General features: G+C 39.8%; 1 protein-coding gene and 1 non-coding gene across 5 annotated transcripts in view; both read left to right on the top strand.

Annotated features, from left to right (window-relative positions):
* Positions 1 to 1043: 1043 nt before the first annotated feature.
* Positions 1044 to 19678, top strand: part of HPS3 (HPS3 biogenesis of lysosomal organelles complex 2 subunit 1) — a 43758-nt gene continuing 25123 nt past the window's right edge. For 3 of the 4 annotated variants that reach the window (XR_008392041.1, XM_053667230.1, XM_053667231.1), the window contains exons 1-6: positions 1044 to 1343; positions 9591 to 10082; positions 10628 to 10793; positions 10896 to 10981; positions 12669 to 12695; positions 14729 to 14921. Coding sequence is in view for 3 of the 4 variants with exons in the window: in XM_053667230.1 (XP_053523205.1) it covers positions 1127 to 1343; positions 9591 to 10082; positions 10628 to 10793; positions 10896 to 10981; positions 12669 to 12695; positions 14729 to 14921 (1181 nt within the window). In the remaining variant the exon portion in view is untranslated. The remainder of the gene's footprint in view (positions 1344 to 9590; positions 10083 to 10627; positions 10794 to 10895; positions 10982 to 12668; positions 12696 to 14728; positions 14922 to 19678) is intronic. The other variant, XM_037154294.2, reaches the window with a different exon arrangement.
* On the top strand, positions 13057 to 13270 carry LOC119055982 (small nucleolar RNA U3). The gene has a single exon (XR_005083800.2). It is a non-coding gene; the product is annotated as a small nucleolar RNA U3 (small nucleolar RNA).

Here is a 19678-nt window from a genome sequence, read left to right as displayed (position 1 = left end):
TTTTCATGAACCTGTTGTCTCCCTGAATCCCCTATGGGCTGGGTGAAGAAAAGAAGGGGTACTTTACTCATCTGAAGGGCACAGGAAATACAGGCAGAGTTTAACTTCAATGCAATTGCACCTACTTTGTAAATTCTTGGGAGAAAGTGCTCATGAGGGTGGCTGAACTACACACTGAAGGAAATTTAGCTTTTTTTTTCAGTTGTGTCCATGTGCAAAAAGCAACACCCCTCAATCTATAATTACATGCAAATTTTCTGGATGATCTGGAAAGAGTAGCAACCATAACACCCGCTTCATTTAAATCTGTAAAAATGAATGAATGAATGAACGAATGAATGAATGAATGAATGATTGGGATTGCCACCGCGAACTCCCGAATTTAAGATGTGAGGAATAGATACAAAGTACGGATTAGAGGATAGTTTTAGGACCTCTCTGGGGGCTCATACTAATCTTCTGTCAAATACCTGGAGTTCATTAGATGATGTCCACGGATTCCTTCATTCAAGCAAAATTTTTGGCAAGCGCATTCTAGGCATCGCTCTCTCCACTTGTACTATTCTAGAATTTAAAGTACTTCTGACAAATTGTCCGTGTGTTTAGTACTGAGTCGAGCTTTTGGCAATCAATTTTTTCAGCCCTATCCTTCAGAGGCTCATAGCTATTGGGAAAACTTGAGCGACGCCCCTGAAGTGTGAAATGGTACGTGAGAGCAGATGATTAAATGTTAAAACATTCCAGGGCCTAAACATCTCTCCTTGCCCAAGGCGGTAACTTTTCTCCTCGTAAAAAAGGCTAAGGGAAGGACACCGCAGTGTCTCTGCCAGCCAACTGCTGAGCGCGTCGGGGCAGTCAGGACTGGGCTGCTGGGTGCCAGGCTCTGAGACCCTGGGCCTACTGACCCGGGACTGCGGCGGAGCTGCGCAGCGCCTGAGGGGCGGGTGACCGCTGTCTCAGCTCCAGCCTCGCACTGCTGCGTTCTCTTTAAGAAGAGAAGCCCCAGGTTGGACCGACTGGCGCTCACGTGACTCAGCTGTGCGCCGAAATTTGCGGAAGTGGTCCAGCCTCTGCACCCAGGCGCAGGGTATCCGGGGCCCGGCCTGCCCCGCAGCCGGTGGCCGGGATGGTGCACTTATACAACTTGCACCCATTCGGATCTCAGCAGGTGGTGCCCTGCAAGCTTGAGCCCGAGCAATTCTGCGGCGGGGGCCCTGATGCGCTGTTCGTGGCGGCAGGCTGCAAGGTGGAGGCGTTCGCCGTGGCCGGCCAAGAGCTGTGCCAGCCGAGGTGCGCCTTCTCCACGCTGGGCCGGGTGCTGCACCTGGCCTACAGCGCGGCTGGTGAGTAACGACGGACCCCTGCTTGGGGTTTCCTTCCTAGGGGATCGAGCGTCCCCGACTGCAGCTCTGGGAGGGAAAGGGTCTTCGGCTTCCGGAAACTTACCGGATGGTCTCGCTTGATGGAGTTGATTACTCAAAATGAACAGAGCTGCGCGGTTGTCATAGCAACCACTGGTGAGTGCCTGCTTTTATGGGGTGGGGATGCTGAAAGCTGCTCCAGTCCTGTCCTAGCCAGAAAGGGCTGTGGTCGGGTGGCTGCTTCCCTTCAACCCAGACACTTAAAAAAAATACAACAAAACAAACAAACAAACAGAAACGTTTTAGTTTAGAAAAATTCAAACACATACATAGGTAAGGAGAATAGTATCTGGAACCCCAGGTACTCCCACCTTCAAAGATAAGGTCAACTCCTGGTCAACCCTTTTACATCTATACCTTTATCTACAAACTGTCAATTTTTGAGGCTCACATTATATGCTGATTTTAACGTGGAACTCTACTCTTAGAACGCTTTCTATCCCCACCTCCGACCCTTGCCTTCTCCCCAGTGTAGCAGCAGCCAATATTATTTTTCCACCAGAAAAGTGAAGTGTGCCAAGAAGGCACTGTGTGGGTGTGTGTATGTAATATTTAATAATAGGCACTTACTCAGATTTGAAAAGGAGTCACGTTAGGATTATTTTGAGTATAATCCCTCCTTTTCAAGAGAAGAGTAAAGGTGTAAATTGAAGTGTTTACAGGGGAACCACCCCGAGGGTTCCCTGAGGCTGAAGCACTTAATAATGAAGAGCAGAGCATGAATCTGGAGGATTGACCATCTTCCTCTTGTCCCTTTGCTCGGAGTGGTTGTTTTGGTGTGAGTTCATAGACACTTTTGGTTCTCAGTTTTTGTTTAAAAAAAAAAAAAGTTGAATCACTAGATCAGTGATTTCCAGACACTGAGATTTTGTGGATTAGAAAAAACTGGGGCTGCTATCCATGGTATCTGTTTATTTTGTCAAAGATGTTTTTTAAAAATAATGGATAACCCTTCTATTTACTGTCACCATTATTTATAAAAAGAAAAACACTTAGCCCCAAATGATGTATGTCTTTGTTTTATGACCAACTTACTACATTTATTGAAACCACAAAAGTTGGCATTTGTGCTGCCTTGTCCCTGCCAGAACCAATAAGTAGAGACTTAAAAGGATTGAATCCATCTTGATCTCCTCCTTTGTAGCACAAAGATTGAATTGCTTTTGCGCTTCTTGGAGTCAGGGGAGGTCCGGGCATGCATTTCAGTTCCTGGAACAATAGCTTTCTACATGCAATAATCACTAAGCCTATTAACTATAACTAAAGCTAAAAATTTTTAAATCTTGAGTTCCCCTGTCATTATTAAGTTTTTCTTTTTGACTAGTGAAGACATCCATGGGGACCTGTGCCAGTCCGCAGACTAGTTTAGAATCCATTTATTAGACCTGTAAGTTCTCTTTAAGCAAAAGATTCTGATTTTGATATTTCTTACAAAATCTTTTTCAATCATTTCCCATTATTGGTAGTTTTCCCTATCTCTCATCTCCCATCCCTTGTTAGCACAGGAATTCTCACCTTTAAAGAGCTCTGCTGAGTGGCAAGCTCTCCAGTTTCAACTTTAGTGTGAGTATGAGGGAGAGACAGAGACAGAGGACACTGTTTACATTATTTCCCCCATTCTTCCAAGTGGACATTTATTCCAGAATTGGAAGTGGCAGGCATTATGTAAACTTTAATCTTTCTTGTCTGTCAGTAGTGGTGACTCTGTGGATTCTTGGATAACACTGCTGGTGCATATGGATTTGTTGGGGGACTTTTAAAAAATATTGATGCCTTGATCACAGCCTGGAGAACCAGTCTCAGTTTCTTGGGGTGTGGCCTAGCATTGGGGAGAGTCTAATATTTAGCGGGGATTCAGAGCCACTGACCTAGTAGCCACACTGGCTACTGTAGGCAGGGAGTAGATTGGTGACCTCAATAATGAGGCCTTGAAAAACAAAGATGTTTTTGTACTCCAGTTGTTCTCTTAAAATCCAGGAGTCATGTGGAATACATTAGCATGGCTCATATAGCTCCAGGGTAACTCTCAGTCCTTGGCCTGACCTTCAACCTCTGGGTACAGCTTCTGTTAGTCTACACATAGTTAACTCCTAGCTATGCACTATCTATATGTCTTCCATGGCTCAGCTTTTTTTTTTTTTGGTGTTCTTTTTTCCCACTTACAGTAACTTGGATGTGAGGATTTATGCTCTAGACATGCAGTGTCTTCCTCTGTAGCAAATCTCCCCCATTAAAAACAACAAATCACTGTTGTAGCTCAGGCCTGGTAGCTCAGTTGGTAAGAACAACATCCTGAGGCACCAAGGTTGCAGGTTCTAACCCTGGTCAGGGCACACATGGGAATCAACAACCATTGAGTGGATAAATAAGTGGAGCAACAAATCAATGTTTCTTTTTTTCTTTCAAATAAATAAATAATTTTTAAAAAAGAACAGATCTTTTAATAGCCATTTATACAAGGTAAGGCAAAATAGGTTTACAGTTCATATGGAAAATAATATAATAATAAATACTATTACGAGAATAAATTGTGTTTCAGTTCTGATAACTGTAAACCTACTTTTGCCACGCCCTGTATTTATTGTAAATACTTTGCAGGCCTCTTACCCAAGCATAAACACTTTTAGTTTTTTATCTCTAATAGGGTGCTATTCTCCTTTCATGAAACTGGGGGGTTTGGGGAAGAGAGTAGGTAGAAATTTTGAAGGACCAGTGTAGCCTAACATCACCATCAATAATGAAAACTTAATTTAGGCTTTGTGTGTGAAGGGAGGAAGAGGAGATGTGAGAACTCATTGCTCTGGGGGAAAAGGCCTGGTGGCGAGGGGGTAGTGATGTATGGGAAGCTGGGCACTTGTTTCTAGGGTGTTTGGAAGTGGTGGGGCAGGGAGGATGACCACAGGGCCCTCACCACCTGTACTTAGCACAGTGCATTAAACCAACTCTGGTCTGTTACCTCCCCCCATGTCCTACCCTCCCTCAACTTAAGTCGTGAAACACATTTTGATGCATCAGATACTCTTTCTTCTGATGTCAATATTGTCATTGGAGTTCAATGCTTTCCTAAATCTGGTATTGGCGTTAACCAGGTTTGATGTTGTTATATAAAAGGAAAAGTTTACTTATTTTTAAATATCAGTGTCTCTCGGCTTGGGAGTAGATTTGAGAATGATTTTTTAATTTACAAGTAAAATAAAGCTTTGGGTGTATAATGCTTTAAAAAACTTAGTTCCTTTCTCTTATAAAGGGCTATAATCTCCATAGAATCTTCTAGACTTATAACTCCCTTCTAACATTTTGACAGCATAATTGAGGAATGAACATTGGCTTTTGAGGTAACCAAATTCAAGTTTAAGTTCAAGCTCTTCTTATTGGCCCTGTTGCCTTAGGCAATGTACTTGTTTGTCTGAACTTCAGATTCCTGAGCTATAAAAGGAGAAGGAGATATCTAAAGATCTGTTGGTGAGGATTAATTGAGAGAACTCTAAAGCTCTGATTGTAGGGCTTATGAGGTAGACACACTTAGCAAGTTCCAGGTCATCATTTATAAAACAAGTTATTAATTTGAAAACATATAAGATGGCATGTATACTATTTACAGTTTGCATTTTATATATATATACAATTGATATATAGACAGACTATTAATGAAATAGGCATATATTTTTAAATGTATGAATAAAACACCTTTATATAACAAAATATACTCTTAGGTTTTTTTTCTTTTAACTTTTTAAAAGATTTCATTTATTTTCGGAGAGAGCAGAAGGGAAGGAGAAAGAGAGGGAGAGAAACATCAGTCGACTGCCTCCAACACGCCCCAGTTGGGGACCTGGCCAGCAACCCAGGCATGTGCCCTGACAGGAAATCAAACCAGCAACCTTGCAGTTTGCAGACTGGCACTCAATGTACTGAGCCACACCAGACAGGGCAAACGATACTCTTAGTTTTAAAATTCATTTACTAACTTGAATATAACACCAGGCAACAAAAGAAAAAATAGGCAAATTGGACTTCATCAAAATTAAAACTGTTGTGCATCAAAGGACACTATCAAAGGATTGAAAAAACAGTCCCCAGAGTGGGAGGAAATATTTGCCCAGCATGCATCTGATAAGACATTAATATCCAGTTTATGTAATAACTGCTATAACTGAGCAACAAAAAGCAAACCAGTTCAAAAATGGGCAAAGGACTTGATAGGCATTTCTCCAAATGGTTAACAAGCACATGAAAACATGCTCAACGTCACTAATTATTAAAGAAATGCAAATCAAAACCACAGTGAGATACCGCTTCACAACCATTAGGATGGCTATTATTTAAAAAGTAGAAAATGACCGTTGGTGAGGATGTGGAGATTTTGGAACCCTTGTGCATTTCTGGTGGGAACGTAAAATGGTAGAGAGCTGCTGTGGAAAAGAGTATGGTGCTTCCTTAAAAAATGAAACATGATAATTTGTGAGCCAGCAATTTCACTTCTAGGTATAGACACAAAATAATTGAAATCAGGGACTTTTGTAGATATTTATACGTCTATGTTCATAGAAGCAGTTTTCATAAGAGCCAAGAGGTAGAAGCAAACCCAAATGTCCATCAACAAGTAAAAAGACAGACAAAAATGTGGCATATGCATATCTTACATTCATGTTTACTATAGCATTGTTTGTAATAGCCAAGACATGGAAACATCCTGAGTGTCTGTGGACAGATAAACCAAATATGGCATATGCATACAGTAGAATATTAGTGTTAAAAAGGAATGAAAATCTGACATATTGCTGCAGCACAAATGAACCCATAAGACATTATGCTAAGTGATGTAAGCCAGACACCAAAGAATGAATATTGTATTATTCAGTTAATATGAGGAACCTAGGGCAGTCAAATTCATAGAGACAGAAAGTAGAATGGTAGTTGGCAGAATTGGGGTTAGATGGGGGGAGGGAAGGGGAGTTATTGTTTACTACAGAATTTTGGGGGGAAATTGAAAAGCTCTGGAGAGGGTTGGTGCTGATGACTGTACAACAATGTGAATGTACTTAATGCCATTGTATTAATTGTACACTTAAAAATGGTGTACAATTTTATGTTACATGTTTTGTACTACAATAAAATTGTTTAAAAGTGTATTTAATGAGGAAATTTTAGGAAGATGAAGGCCACAGGCATTGTTATTAATATAAATATATAACTACACTTATTTCAAATATTAAATAGTTTTTAAATTACAAGCACTAATTGCACTCACACTTTGCATCAATATATAGTAAAAATCTTAAAATTTAAAGATGTAGACAATTTAAACTAAAAGTTTATTAATTGTTATATTGCCGTTTGTCTCTGTATGACTGTGTTACAGCACAAGATGTAAACCTCACAGGTATGACTGCCCCGTGGGCCCTCATCTGCAGGTGGAATTAAACCATGGATAGGCACCTAGTTCCATCACTAGGACCTAATGAGGCCTGTGTGAACTTGAACTGCAGTGTGTTCAAACTACTCAAATAAACAGGTTGTTGGTAATACAATACTGTCAACACAACTTTAAGAATTTAGTTATATAAAGAGAATTTTCTTTTTTTGATAGTCAAAACTTAAGCCAGCTCCATCACAACTTACAAATACTGTTTTTCAGATTTAGATATGAAGTAAGTCGGTACAGCCATTCTGATGTTAAGGCTCATTCTCATAAGGCTAATTAATATCCTGAAGCCCAGCATTTGGAGCTTGACCTGGGGTTCACTTCTGGAATTTTCAGATGACCACCTTTGAGTAAAACCAGGAGCTTCCCTCACCTGGGCCCTCAGGGCAGACATGCAGCAAGTCATGAACCCTACAAATACCCTATGGAAAATATTACTGAAAGGAAGAGGTTTCTAAAGGCATTTTATGGCAGCAAGACAAACACAGACTTTTCTTAGATAAACCTATTTTTATATAAGCAATCACCTCAGGCATCTTTTAACCTTAACTTTATCCAAACAGCTACTCTGGAATAGAGTGAGCAAACATTAAACCTGCAGAAGATGTTTAGGCATCCTACCAAGATCTCCAGTTAGAGAACAGGTAGGTATAGCCTCCATCTCTGTGGCTAAAGGAACCGGCATCAGGAGAAGGCTTGCCTCTCTTGACCAATAGTTCAGTTTGGAGAAGGAGGGAGTGTGGCCAACCCCATGGGCCTGCAGAAAGGGTCTGCAGCTGCTTGCTTCTGTATACGCATACAGGAAGTCAGCAAGCCAATAGCAGCCTTTCAATTTTAGTTCATTGGAAAAAGGCTTCATTACCTAATGTTAGCTTATAGTAGGTTCTGCATTTTGAAGAACCCAGACGTATCCTCCACACCCACAAAGTTCTAAAGATTAAAAATGTAACTAAAAAAATTAGTAAAATAGAATATGCAAGAGCATGTTTGTATAATATGGAAGACATAGGAGACTAGTATAGCAAGTTAGGAAACTCAGAAGTCAAGAAGGAAAAGACACTTATGAATACGTAAAAATTATATGGTAAAAGATGTCATGTAAATAGAAGAATCAAACAGTAGACTCAGCAACGATTTGCTATTCGTGGCCAAGAAAGGATCATCTCTTTTACCCAGAGAGCTGCTGTTTCTTAAAAAGAAAACTCAGACAACCCAGTAAAAAAGTGGGTAACTTGCAGAAGACAAATTATACATGGCTGATAAGCAGGGGAAAAGATGACTAACTTTATGAGAGGTCTGAAAAATATAACTTATAATAACCCCGAGAGTCCATGTTTTCCTCATTACATCGAGTCAGTGCTAGTGAGGATGTGGGGAAAGAAGCATGTCAAACAGTTGGCAATATGATTTTTTATTATGTAATTGTGATAATAATCTGGCAATGTTTATTAAAATTTAAAATGCATTTACCCTTTGGCCCAACATTCTTATTGCATTTGGGAACCTACACCATTGAAACAAAACCCCAGTAAATAAATACATAGCTATAGGCCTATTATTGCAGTGTGAAGTAAAGTGTAGTGGTAACAAAACTGGGAATATTTGAATGTATATTAATAGGGGAATTGTAGAATAAATTGTGGCACATGTATATGTAGGATATTATGCAAAAATTGGAAAGAATGTCAGATTTCCATACATGGACCTGGAGAGAAAGATTTGTTGGTAATTTTTTAAAGTTTCAGGGTGTTGGATTGAGCGCGGGCCTGTGAACCAGATAATCGCGGTTTGATTCCCAGTCAGGGCACATTCCTGGGTTGCAGGCCAGTTCCCTGCAGGCCAATTCCCAGCAGGGGACGCATGAAAGGCAACCATACATTGATGTTTCTCTCGCTCTCTCCTTCCCTTCCCCTCTAAAGATAAATAAATAAAAAAATAAAAAAATAAAGTTTCAGGGTGTTATGTATATTTAGTGGGATTCCATTTTGGATATTAAACAAAGAAGAGGCAAACACCACTCTGTGAACTATGTTTATATGAGAGAACAGTGCAGAAGGGCACACGCCAGGCTGTGTGTGTTAACATTGGCTTCTCACAAATTGGACTGCAGAGGGGAAAACATTATACTTTTTATTTTATGTCTCTTTACTGCTTCAACTTCTCACAACAAATAGGAATTACAAATTTACTTTGTAATTTTAAAAAGTCTAATAAAATCAACAATTAAGGGGAAATTAGCTTAGATTTAACTTTTATTTAGTATGTAGAACTTTATCTTATTTCTAAGAGTTGACATGAAGATACGACTTTTGTGGGTAGGGGTGGGGTTGTACTGTAAGTTCTGCTAACTGCGGAGTCCTTTAATTTATGGCTTATTTTACAGTAACATCATACTGATACTGCCAAGCTCTTTATGTCGGGAGAATTTTGTTGGAGTTGTAGCTTCAGAGCTACAATAAACTTTGGAGCTAATATAAGGAATAAAATACATTTCTATGTAAACTACATGAATAATTAATGAGTATCTTAAGACATTAAAATGCAGAGAGATTGTATTTCAAGAACCTAAATGTCGAAAGTCAGTTAAAAATATACCTAAGGTTCTGTTACTTTGGGTTTTGTTCTGGTGAATCTTTAATTCAACCATTCACATTAGAATCCATTAATAGTTCCTTTTCATGATGCAAGGTGTAAGTGTTTGTTTCCAATTACAAATTTTAAGTATAATCTTATTTTCTCCTCAGGAGACTATTTGGTAGCAATTGAAGAGAAAAACAAAGCTACATTTCTACGTGCTTATGTGAACTGGAGAAGTAAAAGGACTGAAAACGCTCGAGTGTGTATCCGCATGGTTGGACACAATGTGGAGCCACCCTTCCGAGAAACCCTCAGGGACCAGATGTCTATTGTTGAGATGCCGCTTTCTGAGGCCCCCTTGTGTGTTTCCTGTTGTCCTGTGCGAGGAGACCTTCTTGTTGGCTGCACAAATAAGTTAGTCTTATTTAGTTTGAAGTATCAGGTGATTGATGAAGAATTCTCAGTATTAGATTTTGAACGTTCTTTAATCATACACATACATAATATCACTCCTGTTGGAATTTCTTTTTGTGTTGGATATGTGGCTATCATGTCAGATTTAGAAGTCTTACTCCTGAAACTGGAGTCAAACCCTAAAAATGGAGAGAGTGTTCACTACCATCCGCATAATACCAACAGTTCGGTGAAACAGGCAGAAGGTAAATGATGACTTTGCTTTCTTGTTTTAGGCATAGAGAAAACGCTTCCTTCTGACAATCCCTGAAGCTCTTTAGTATGTGTATTGCCAGGTTGCGTTATATGTAGATGTAATTATTCCAAAAACATGGGATTTGGGTTTGTGATCTGGCCGCTTATGTCTTATTCTGTGGTATACAAATGCATTTCAGTAATATTTGCCAATAGAAATAATGGAACAACTGCTCAGTGAGGAAGTTGTAGCCCCAGTCTTCATATTTACTTGTTGAATGACTTTGGGTTCATGATACCATCTTTGAATTTCAGTTTCTCAAGTAAAAAATGGGGATGATAATCCTCCTGTGCATGATCAGTTGTTATAGGAATAAATGAGCAAGTGTTAAGACTTCAAAACCATAGTGCCTTGCTAATACATGACATGTGTTTTTGTGTATAAATAAGTATAATTACTCTACATCTATTTAATTGGTGGGGGATGTTGTGAAATCTAATTTTCATTCAAGTCGTATTTGGAGTTAACCTCTTTTTTTAACTATTATTTTTTAAGGCATCAGTAATGAAACTTTGCAGCTTGAGTCAGATGATTTTGTTATCTGCCAAAAGCCCATGGAACTTCTTGGTGAAAAAAGTGAACAGTCTGGAGTATTTGTTACACTGGAGTCGACAGGATTAGATGATGAAAAATACTTCCATGTTCAATATCTGCTGTATAGGTATTAGAAAGCTTTTCATTCAGCAGCATTTAATATATATTTATCTGCCTCAAGTACATGGAAATTAGATCTCTCTCTCTCTCTGTCTTTTTAAATGTACAGACGTTTTGCTCCTGACATTTCGTCCTATGCCTTGTCTGATGACATTAAGTTGCATTCACTTCAGCTGCTACCTATTTATCAAACAGGTAAGTACAACCATGATACAGTGCAGGGAGGTGAAAAGGCTCCAGCTGGGAGGCTGGACTGCCATGGGTAGTAGGTTAGGTTCTTCTCCTGAGTCCCCCTGTAGCCTTAAACAAGTTCCTTAGCAAATGCCTGTGAGCAATAGAAAGGGAAGTTGTATCTGCTAGGAGAAGTCATGAAGAGGACGTGACAGACAAAAGCCATTTCTCTTTTTGAAGAAGATCACTTGACCTGAAAAGGGAAGTCAGAGCCCTGCTATGGCTGAGGTTTATGTGGGTTCTAGCTGGGTATTTGGCAAACTTCTTATGATGGCCTTGTGAGCAAGGTGGGAAATGGTAGACTGGCAAGAAATTTATTTAGAGCAGTGTGTTTCAGCCTTGCTGCATATTGGATTTACTTGGGTGCTTTTAAAAATAGTGATGCCCAGGCTTTACATGCTAGAGATTCTGACTTGATTGGTCGGTTATGGAGCCCAGATATCAGTATTTGAAAAGCCCCCCAGGAATCTGATGGGCAGCCCAAATTAAAAATCAGCATTGGGTACTGTACTTAGTCCTGGCCTGTTTAACATTTTTCAGTGTTGCCTAGAGAAAGATACAAATATTTTGATGAAATGCATTTATAACCTTCATTTACTTATTTGCTTGTTTCAGTAAACACTTATTGAACACTTACTCTGTTGGGTATGGTGATGAATACTACTAGGGAACCAAAAGCAAAAGTGGGCCAACTACTTGTACTTGCGAACTTACAGTCTCACGGAGAAGATAGATTATTTATTAATTGAATAATCACAAAAAGGAGGATATAGTTGCACACTAAGCCTGTAACAAAAGATCCTGACCTGGTGGCCGGGTAAGGCTCCTTGAGAAAGAGGATCTGAAGAGTGAAATGGCACTGGTTTTGGGTTGGGTTTGGGGCAGAAGCAGCAAAGGCTTGTGGTGGAGGGTGAATCTTGTTTGAGAAACTGAGAGAAGAAAGATCAGGAGGGCTGAACAAGGGAGAGGGGGTTGTGAGAAAATGTTGGGGACCAGACAGGGTCCATAGTCATGTTAGACAGTCAGCTCTTTATCCAGTAGCTTCCTATAGCACTTGGGATAAAATCCCAAATTATTTCCATGGCCTACATGACCCTAATTCTGAGCTTATCTTGTTCCACTCACCCTGCTTGGTGTTCTTGATCCATATGGCCTTTCTCCCTTCCTTAGATATACCAAGTGCACTCTTTAAAATTTTTTTTTATTGATTGACTTTAGGGAGAGAGAGGAAGGGAGAGAGAGAAAGAAACATAGATTTGTTTTTTTTCTCTTAATTAATGCATTCACTGGTTGATTCTTATATGTGCCCTGACTGGGGATCGAACCCATAACCTTGGCATATGGTTGTGGTCTCAGTCTACCTGATTGAGCTCCCTGGCTGGGGCCAAGTACATTCTTGTATGTACTGAGACCTGCTAGACCTGGAAGACCTGTTACTTACTCTTCAAGTGCTGAGAATGTGTTTTCCTCAGATCTTTGTGTGACTTGAGTCATTCAACTCACAGTTTAGATATTACTGCACCACAGAGGACTTCTGTGACATCTCAATTTAAAATATTCCCTCTCCGCACACTACACAGTTTGTTTATTTTCCTTTCCAGTCCCCATTATTAGAATGAATGCAGTGACCTTGTTTTGTGCTCTGTTGTAGCTCCAGAACCAAGAAGAGTGGCACATAGTAGGTATCCAGTAAATGTTTACTTACTAGGCAAATGGAGTGGTAGTGCATGTTGGAGCTGGGCCCTAAGGGATGTGTAGAGCTTTCAGATGATGGAGATTTTATGAGATTATTACCTAAGAGGAACCAACATGTGCAAGGTATTAAAGCATCGTATGTGTGGAGATTAGCGAGCACTTCTGACTGCCTAGAGCACAGATATGTGTAGGAAAGAAGAGGGAGAGAAAACTGTACAGGTTGCTCTGGGCCAATTATGGAGGATGGAGAATTGGACTCTCTTCTGTTATATAATGGGTGTCCTTGAAGAGTATCAGTCAGAGCTATACTTTTTTTTAAAAAACTTCTGATTATTAAAAATTTTAAGACTATACTTTCAGGAATCATTTCTATAGTTTGTTACTAGAGAAGTTTCTCTGAACGTGTAGAGCACCCGAAACCACGAGGAGGAGGCGCAGTGTTCTCTCCTGAGTGTGAAGATGGTGTTTGGTGTTGCTTTTGCAACTGCCAATAGCCATTGATGATTGTTCTTCTCTTCCTTTGGAAGAGTAAGAGGGAGAGAACGCAGTCTGAGTGGGAAAAAAAATTTCAAGCACAGAGGTGGAGAGAAAATAGTACCATGAACCACATCCTATGTCCCAGTCACACAGCTTTAAGTGTTGCCTCTTGACGGCACTTGGCCCCATGCCAGATTATTATGATGCAGACTCCAGAGTTTATGCTATGGATTGCTTTATTTAAACAAACTCAAAATGCCATTTCATGTTTTTTTTTTTTAATTCATTGATATCATCATATGTCTAGTCAGTGTTCAGATTTCCCTGATTGTCTAAAAATTTTTTCTGCCCTGACTGGTGTAGTTCAGTTGGCTGGGCGTCATCCTGCAAAGCCAAAGGTTGTGGGTTCATTTCCTGGTCAGGGCACATGTTTGGGTTGTCAGTTGGGTCCCTGGCTGGGGCACATGGAGCAGGCAGCTGTTTCTTTCTCACGTAGATGTTTCTCTCCCTGTCTTTCCCCCTCCCTCCCTCCTCTCTCTAAAAATAAATAAAACCTTAAAAAATAATTTTTTTCTTTAATTCATTTGTTTGGATCAGATTCCAAGTAAGGTTCATACATTGCAATTGTTTGCTGTGTCTTTAAAGTCTCTTTTAATACACAGGCTCTCCCTCCCTCTCTTTGCTTTGCAATTTGTTTAGCAAGAAACCGAATTAACAGCTGTCGACTTTCCCACAGCCTGAATTTTGGTAATTTACTCCCCATAGTGTCATTTAACCTATTCCTGTATCCTCCGTTTTTCCGTGATTTGGCAGTTCTGTATACAGCTACACTTTTCAGTATGGCAGCCATTAGTCACATGCTGCTTTTGAGCACTTGAAATGTGACTAGTCTAGATTGAAATAGACTTTAAGTATAAAATTCACACTTATCTTGAAGACTTAGTGCCACTATATATATATATATATACATACATATATACATATATATGTATATATGTATGTATATATATACACACACACACATGAAAATATCTCATTGATTTTTTTGTTGATTGCTTGTTGAATTGGTAATATTTTGGTTATGTTGGTTAATACAGTGTTTCAAATTTTTGCCTGTTTTTACTTTTGTAAATGCGATTACTAGAAAACTTTAAATTACATATGTGACTGACATTACATTTCTGTTGATGGTGCTAGTCTAGACTTAGTCTCGATCAGGTTATTATTATTATTATTATTAGGTAACACAAGTAGTAGTTAAGTTCTGTTGGCAGGTACATATCTGGTTGACTTTTTTAAATACTGTTAATAGCCATTAATGATTATTACCTAAATCTTTTTATTTATTAGGGGTTACAACATGGTGATATTCTAATTATATCACTCTCTTTTAATTTCTTGATGGTGTTCTTCTTTAAAGAGCAAATTCCTCTAGACAAGGCTTTGATTATCTACTGATAGACTTTTTTGCCTAGAAAAGTCAAGATACTGCTTCCCTTTATTTACTAGTTTTATGGGGTTTTTTTCTTTTTCATATAGGTTCTCACTCTTCTGAGAGAATAAATTTGCCTCAGGAAAAAGAATTGTTGAGTCTCTTTTGTTTTTTCTCATTACCTCATGTGGGCTATCTCTACCTGGTGGTCAAATCAGTTGAATTAATGTCAGTTTACCAATATCCTGAGAAGTCTCAGCAGGCGGTGCTCACACCACAATTTTTGCATGTCATCACGAGGTATGTTATAGTGTCACTTGCTGGCCTTTGAGTCACTTATTTTTCTGTAAATTCTCAAGCTGCTTTCCAAATCTTTAAGTCAGAATTGTGTGAACCAGTATGTAGCAGTATAAATTAATGTATACACCTGTCTTTTGATGGCCCACTCCTCTCTTTTTAATGTCAATGATTTAGATTCTGGTTTGCCTTTGTTTTGTTTTCTTAGACCGGATGGGGAATCTTTGTAAGAAAGATTGCGGTTCTTTACGAGGGAAGATTTTTGTAGGGAATTCTAGTGAAGAGTCAGTGGGGCCAGTCAGGGCATCTCTAAATTTCTTTCCCTAATTTTTTTTTACTGCTATTATATCCTTCTTTTTGAGTTAATTATTTTATAATGGTTTAAAACTGTAAAGGGGCCACAAAGACCATCTGATTTTACCTTCTGATTGGTACAGATGGGGAAGTAATCCAGAGGTTGATATTGGTCAAGGTCATGTTGCTAATTGGTGGCAGATGTCTTATGAGTTGCCTTACCTGGTATGCTGGCATGTACAATGGGGTCCTGAGCAGGACTTTGACCTCATTTTCTTTTATCTCAGCAGTAAGTGATGCTTTTGGTTCTATGTCCTGTTTTTTTGAGCTTAGATTATGTGTTAAGCACTTGCATGGGGTCCTCTGGCCAAGCAACTGTGAATAAGGCACACCATCGGCTGCTAAAGCAACAACATAAGAGGGGGCCAGAGATGCATAGGCAGAGCACAGACACTAGGAGATTTGTGGACAATGTCTTAAGACTTCATGAAGTGGTGTAGGCATTGGGAGGAGAGAAATTATTTCTGACCAAAAGTAAAGTTTTTCATGTTCAAAATGATTCCTGAAAGATAGTTAGAATTTGACAGTTGGAGATTGGAAAAGGAAGGGCATTATGGAGGAAAGACTGTAAACAAAGGCTATGTCATATAGTTCTGCAGGAGCAACCAATAATTTATTATGTTAATTAAATTATTTTTTAAAGGGACAGTGATTTTTTTAAAAACTGTGATATTATCAGAATCTCCAGCAAGTGCTAGAGTATGTTTCAAACAGTATAGGACCCACCTGTGGATTTGATGCCCACCCCTAGGGTAGGTGCTCCCCACTCCCCGCCCTCTCCCTGGTGTAAGGAGAAATGCTATTGTGTGTTTCTTAAGTGAACATCGTGGAGGTAGTTATTCTCACTTTCCTAAGTATTGTGTAATAATGTTTCTTGGGTATGAAGAAACCGATATCTAGCTCAGGTGTTTTTGTTTTTGTTTTTTGTTTTTCCCCCTTAAAAAAAATATTTTATTGATTATGCCATTACAGTTGTCCCATTTCCCTCCCTTTATTCCCCTCCACCCTGCACACCCTCTCCCACCCACATTCCCCCCCTTTAGTTCATGTCCATGTGTCATAACTTCTTTAGCTTCTATATTTCCCACACTACTTTTGCCCCTCCCCCATCTATTTTCTACCTACCATCTATGGTACTTACTCTCTGTATCTTTTCTCTCTCTCCTCCTCCCAATCCCCTGTTGCTAACCCTCCAGGTGATCTCCATTTCTGTGGTTCCGTTCCTGTCCTAGATGTTTGCTTAGATTATTTTTGTTTTTGTTTTTGTTTTAGGTGTGGTTGTTAATAATTGTGAATTTGCTGTCCTCGCTCAAGTTTTGACCAAAGAAAGTGATATGATAGGGATACTTGTGGTCAAGATAGAGGTGCTTGTCTACCTAGACATGCTTCACCTTCTTGCACAACCATAAGAAGGATCACAACTAATTTCAAAACAAAAAATACCCAGAACTGCCAGAAAATTGAGCCGTATGGTCCAACAACCAAGTAATTAAAGAAGCTACGTTCATCCAGATGGGAATGAGGGGCAGAGATGGGGAGTGGGGGCAGAGAGAACACTGTGGGGGTGGTGGGTGGAGGCGAGGCAGTGGTGGTGGCCATTGGAACAGATGGTCCTACATTCACGTGTGGTGGATAAAAATCAGGGGGATACCTGGTGAGTGAGTGATCCCAGCCCCATGTGGGACCATGCAGCCCAGGGCTCCAGTGCCAAGAAAAACAAAGCCTCATTACTTCTGTCTGTAAGAACCAATGGGGGTCGGGATAAGGGAAGAAACTGCTGGTTTGTCAGGAGAGGCCAGAATGTAAGGCACACCCACCTACTTTGGGAACCACAATCGGCAGCAGCTGGAGGGGTCCCAGTCACATGGAAAATGGGTGAAGTGACTGGAAATGGAGTGAGTGCCAGGAAAGCCCCCAGAAGTCAGCCAGCAGTGCAATTGTCTCCTCTTCAACCCTCCCCCATACATGGAGCGACAAAACAGTGAAGCAGCCTCCCTACTCTGGTGAATACCCAAGGCTTCACCTCATACAGCTTAATAGGTGCACTAAGACAGGGAGTCAGAGTGGCTCTGTTTAGTACACAGACACGGGAAGGCTGCCAAATTGAGGAGACAAGAAATAGGGCCCAAATGAAGGAGCAGAACAGAACCTCAGGAAAAGAACTAAGTGATGTGGAGATAGCCAACCTATCAGACATAGGGTTCAAAACACTGGTGATCAGAATTCTCAGAGACCTCACTGAATGTAGCAAAAGTATAAGGGAAGAAATGAAGGCTACACGAAGTGAAATAAAGAAAAACCCATAGGAAACCAACAGTGAAAGGAAGGAAGCCGGGATTCAAATCAACAATTTCGAACATAAGGAAAAAATAAACATTTAACTAGAACAAAATGAAGAAACAAGAATTTTTTAAAAAATGAGAGTTTAAGAAGACTCTGGGACATCTCCAAAAGGGCCAACATGTGAATCATAGGAATGCCAGAAGGAGAAGAAGGGCAAGAAATTGAAAACTTATTTCGAAAACTTATTTCAAAAACTAATGAAAGAAAACTTCCTTAATTTGGTGAAAGAAAAAGACATACAAGTCCAGGGAGTACAGAGTCCCAAACATTTGGACCCAGGAGGACCACACCAAGACACATCATAATTAAAATGCCAAAGGTTAAAGATAAAGAGAATCTTAAAAACAGAAAGAAAAAGGCAGAGAGTTACCAACAAGAGTTCCCTTAATATTGAGCTGATTTCTTAAAAGAAACTGCAGGCACGAAGGTACTGGCAAGAAGTATTCAAAGTGGTGAAAAGTTAGAGAGGACCTATAACCAAGATCGCTCTCTCCAGCACAGCTATCATTTAGAATGGAAGGGCAGATAATGTGCTTTCCAGACAAGGTAAAGTGAGAGGAGTTCGTCATCCTTTCCAACCCTTATTATATGAAATTTTAAAGGGTCTTATTTAAGAAAGAAGATCAAAACTATGAACATGAAAGTGAAAACAAACTGACAAGTGTCAACAACTGAATTTAAAAAACTAAAACAAAGCAAACAGAACAGTAACAGAAGCATAGATATGGAGGTCATTTGGAGGGTTATCAGCTGGGAGGGGGGAAGGGGGAGAATGGGGGAAAGGGCATAGGGATTAAGAAGCAAAATTGGTGGGTACAAAATAGGAAGATATAAAGAATAGTATAGGACACGGAGAAGCCAAAGAACTTTTATGTACAACCCATGGACATGAACTAAGGGGAGGGATAACTGGAAGGAAGGGAGAAGAAGCATGAAAAAACCCAATGAATTTTGAGCCTGCATTTATGAAAGAATGGAAGCTGGTGTGGGGCAAAGGAGAAATTTGTTTTAACACATTTGTGTTTGAGGTTCTAAGGGAATATTAAGAAGAAATACTAATGAGGCTTTTGGACACATAGAACTAAAAATTAGAGAAGAGAGGAAAACTTAGATGTTTTATTATGATCAAAAAAGAGCTGATTGTTAAAGTAGTGAGCATGACTCCAAGAGTGTAGCAAAGTACTTGAACTAAACCTCTGGTGAAGGTCATATTTAGGAAGCCAGAGGAGGAAGAAAAGGATCTTCAAGGATGTAGAAAATCCTAGGGAACTATAGCATCTCAGATACTGAGGAAAAAATAGAGAAAAAAGGAAATAAAATATTAATTTCTGTCTCTAAATATTGGCGTCAAAGACTATCCATCTTTTTTCCATGTTATTTCATAGATGTACAGGACACTGAGAATTTAGTGAGTGGACCCTCTAAACTTATGCCTCCCGTTCTGTTAAATATAAGTCATGTGTGAGGTCACGTCCTAGAGCTCTGTGGAAATGGACAGAGGTGGCAGTGGGCTGAGGCTGAAGGGGAAGCCCCAGCCAACAGATGAAGAGAGACAGCCCTGACTGATGCCTCTCAGCTACATTGTGCAGAGTCTCCCAACCGGGCAGATGCCAGAATACCTTTCTTGTTAAAGAGTATTTCTTCTATTTGTTTTAGTCTTCTGCTTTTTTTTTTAAGATTTTATTTATTTATCTTTAGAGGAGAAGAGAAGGACAAAGGGAGAGAAACATCAATGTGTGGTTGCCTCTCGTGGGTCCACTGCTGGGAACTGGCCTGCAGCCCAGGCATTGTGCCCTGACTGGAAATCGAACGGCGATCCTCTGGTTCGCAGGCCCGCGCTCAATCCACTGAGCTACACCAGCCAGGGCTGCTTTTTAACAGTTCATTTTTACTTCTCCCACTATTTGTTTATAAAAACTGTTCCTGTGAATTCACTACAAAGTGACTTTTGTTGCAGTTTTTAAGTCAGCTGTTTTTAATGTCAGTATTGCAGTGCTGACTTACCCATCAGTCAGCAGGCATTTATTGTGCACTTACTATTGGGTCCCTAGGTTGTTCTACTG

This window comes from Artibeus jamaicensis, unplaced genomic scaffold (assembly GCF_021234435.1).
Source record: "Artibeus jamaicensis isolate MK-2021 breed Jamaican fruit bat unplaced genomic scaffold, CSHL_Jam_final contig_466, whole genome shotgun sequence".
In the NCBI taxonomy this organism is placed as follows: domain Eukaryota; kingdom Metazoa; phylum Chordata; class Mammalia; order Chiroptera; family Phyllostomidae; genus Artibeus; species Artibeus jamaicensis.
This window is presented reverse-complemented; position numbering and strand designations above follow the sequence as displayed.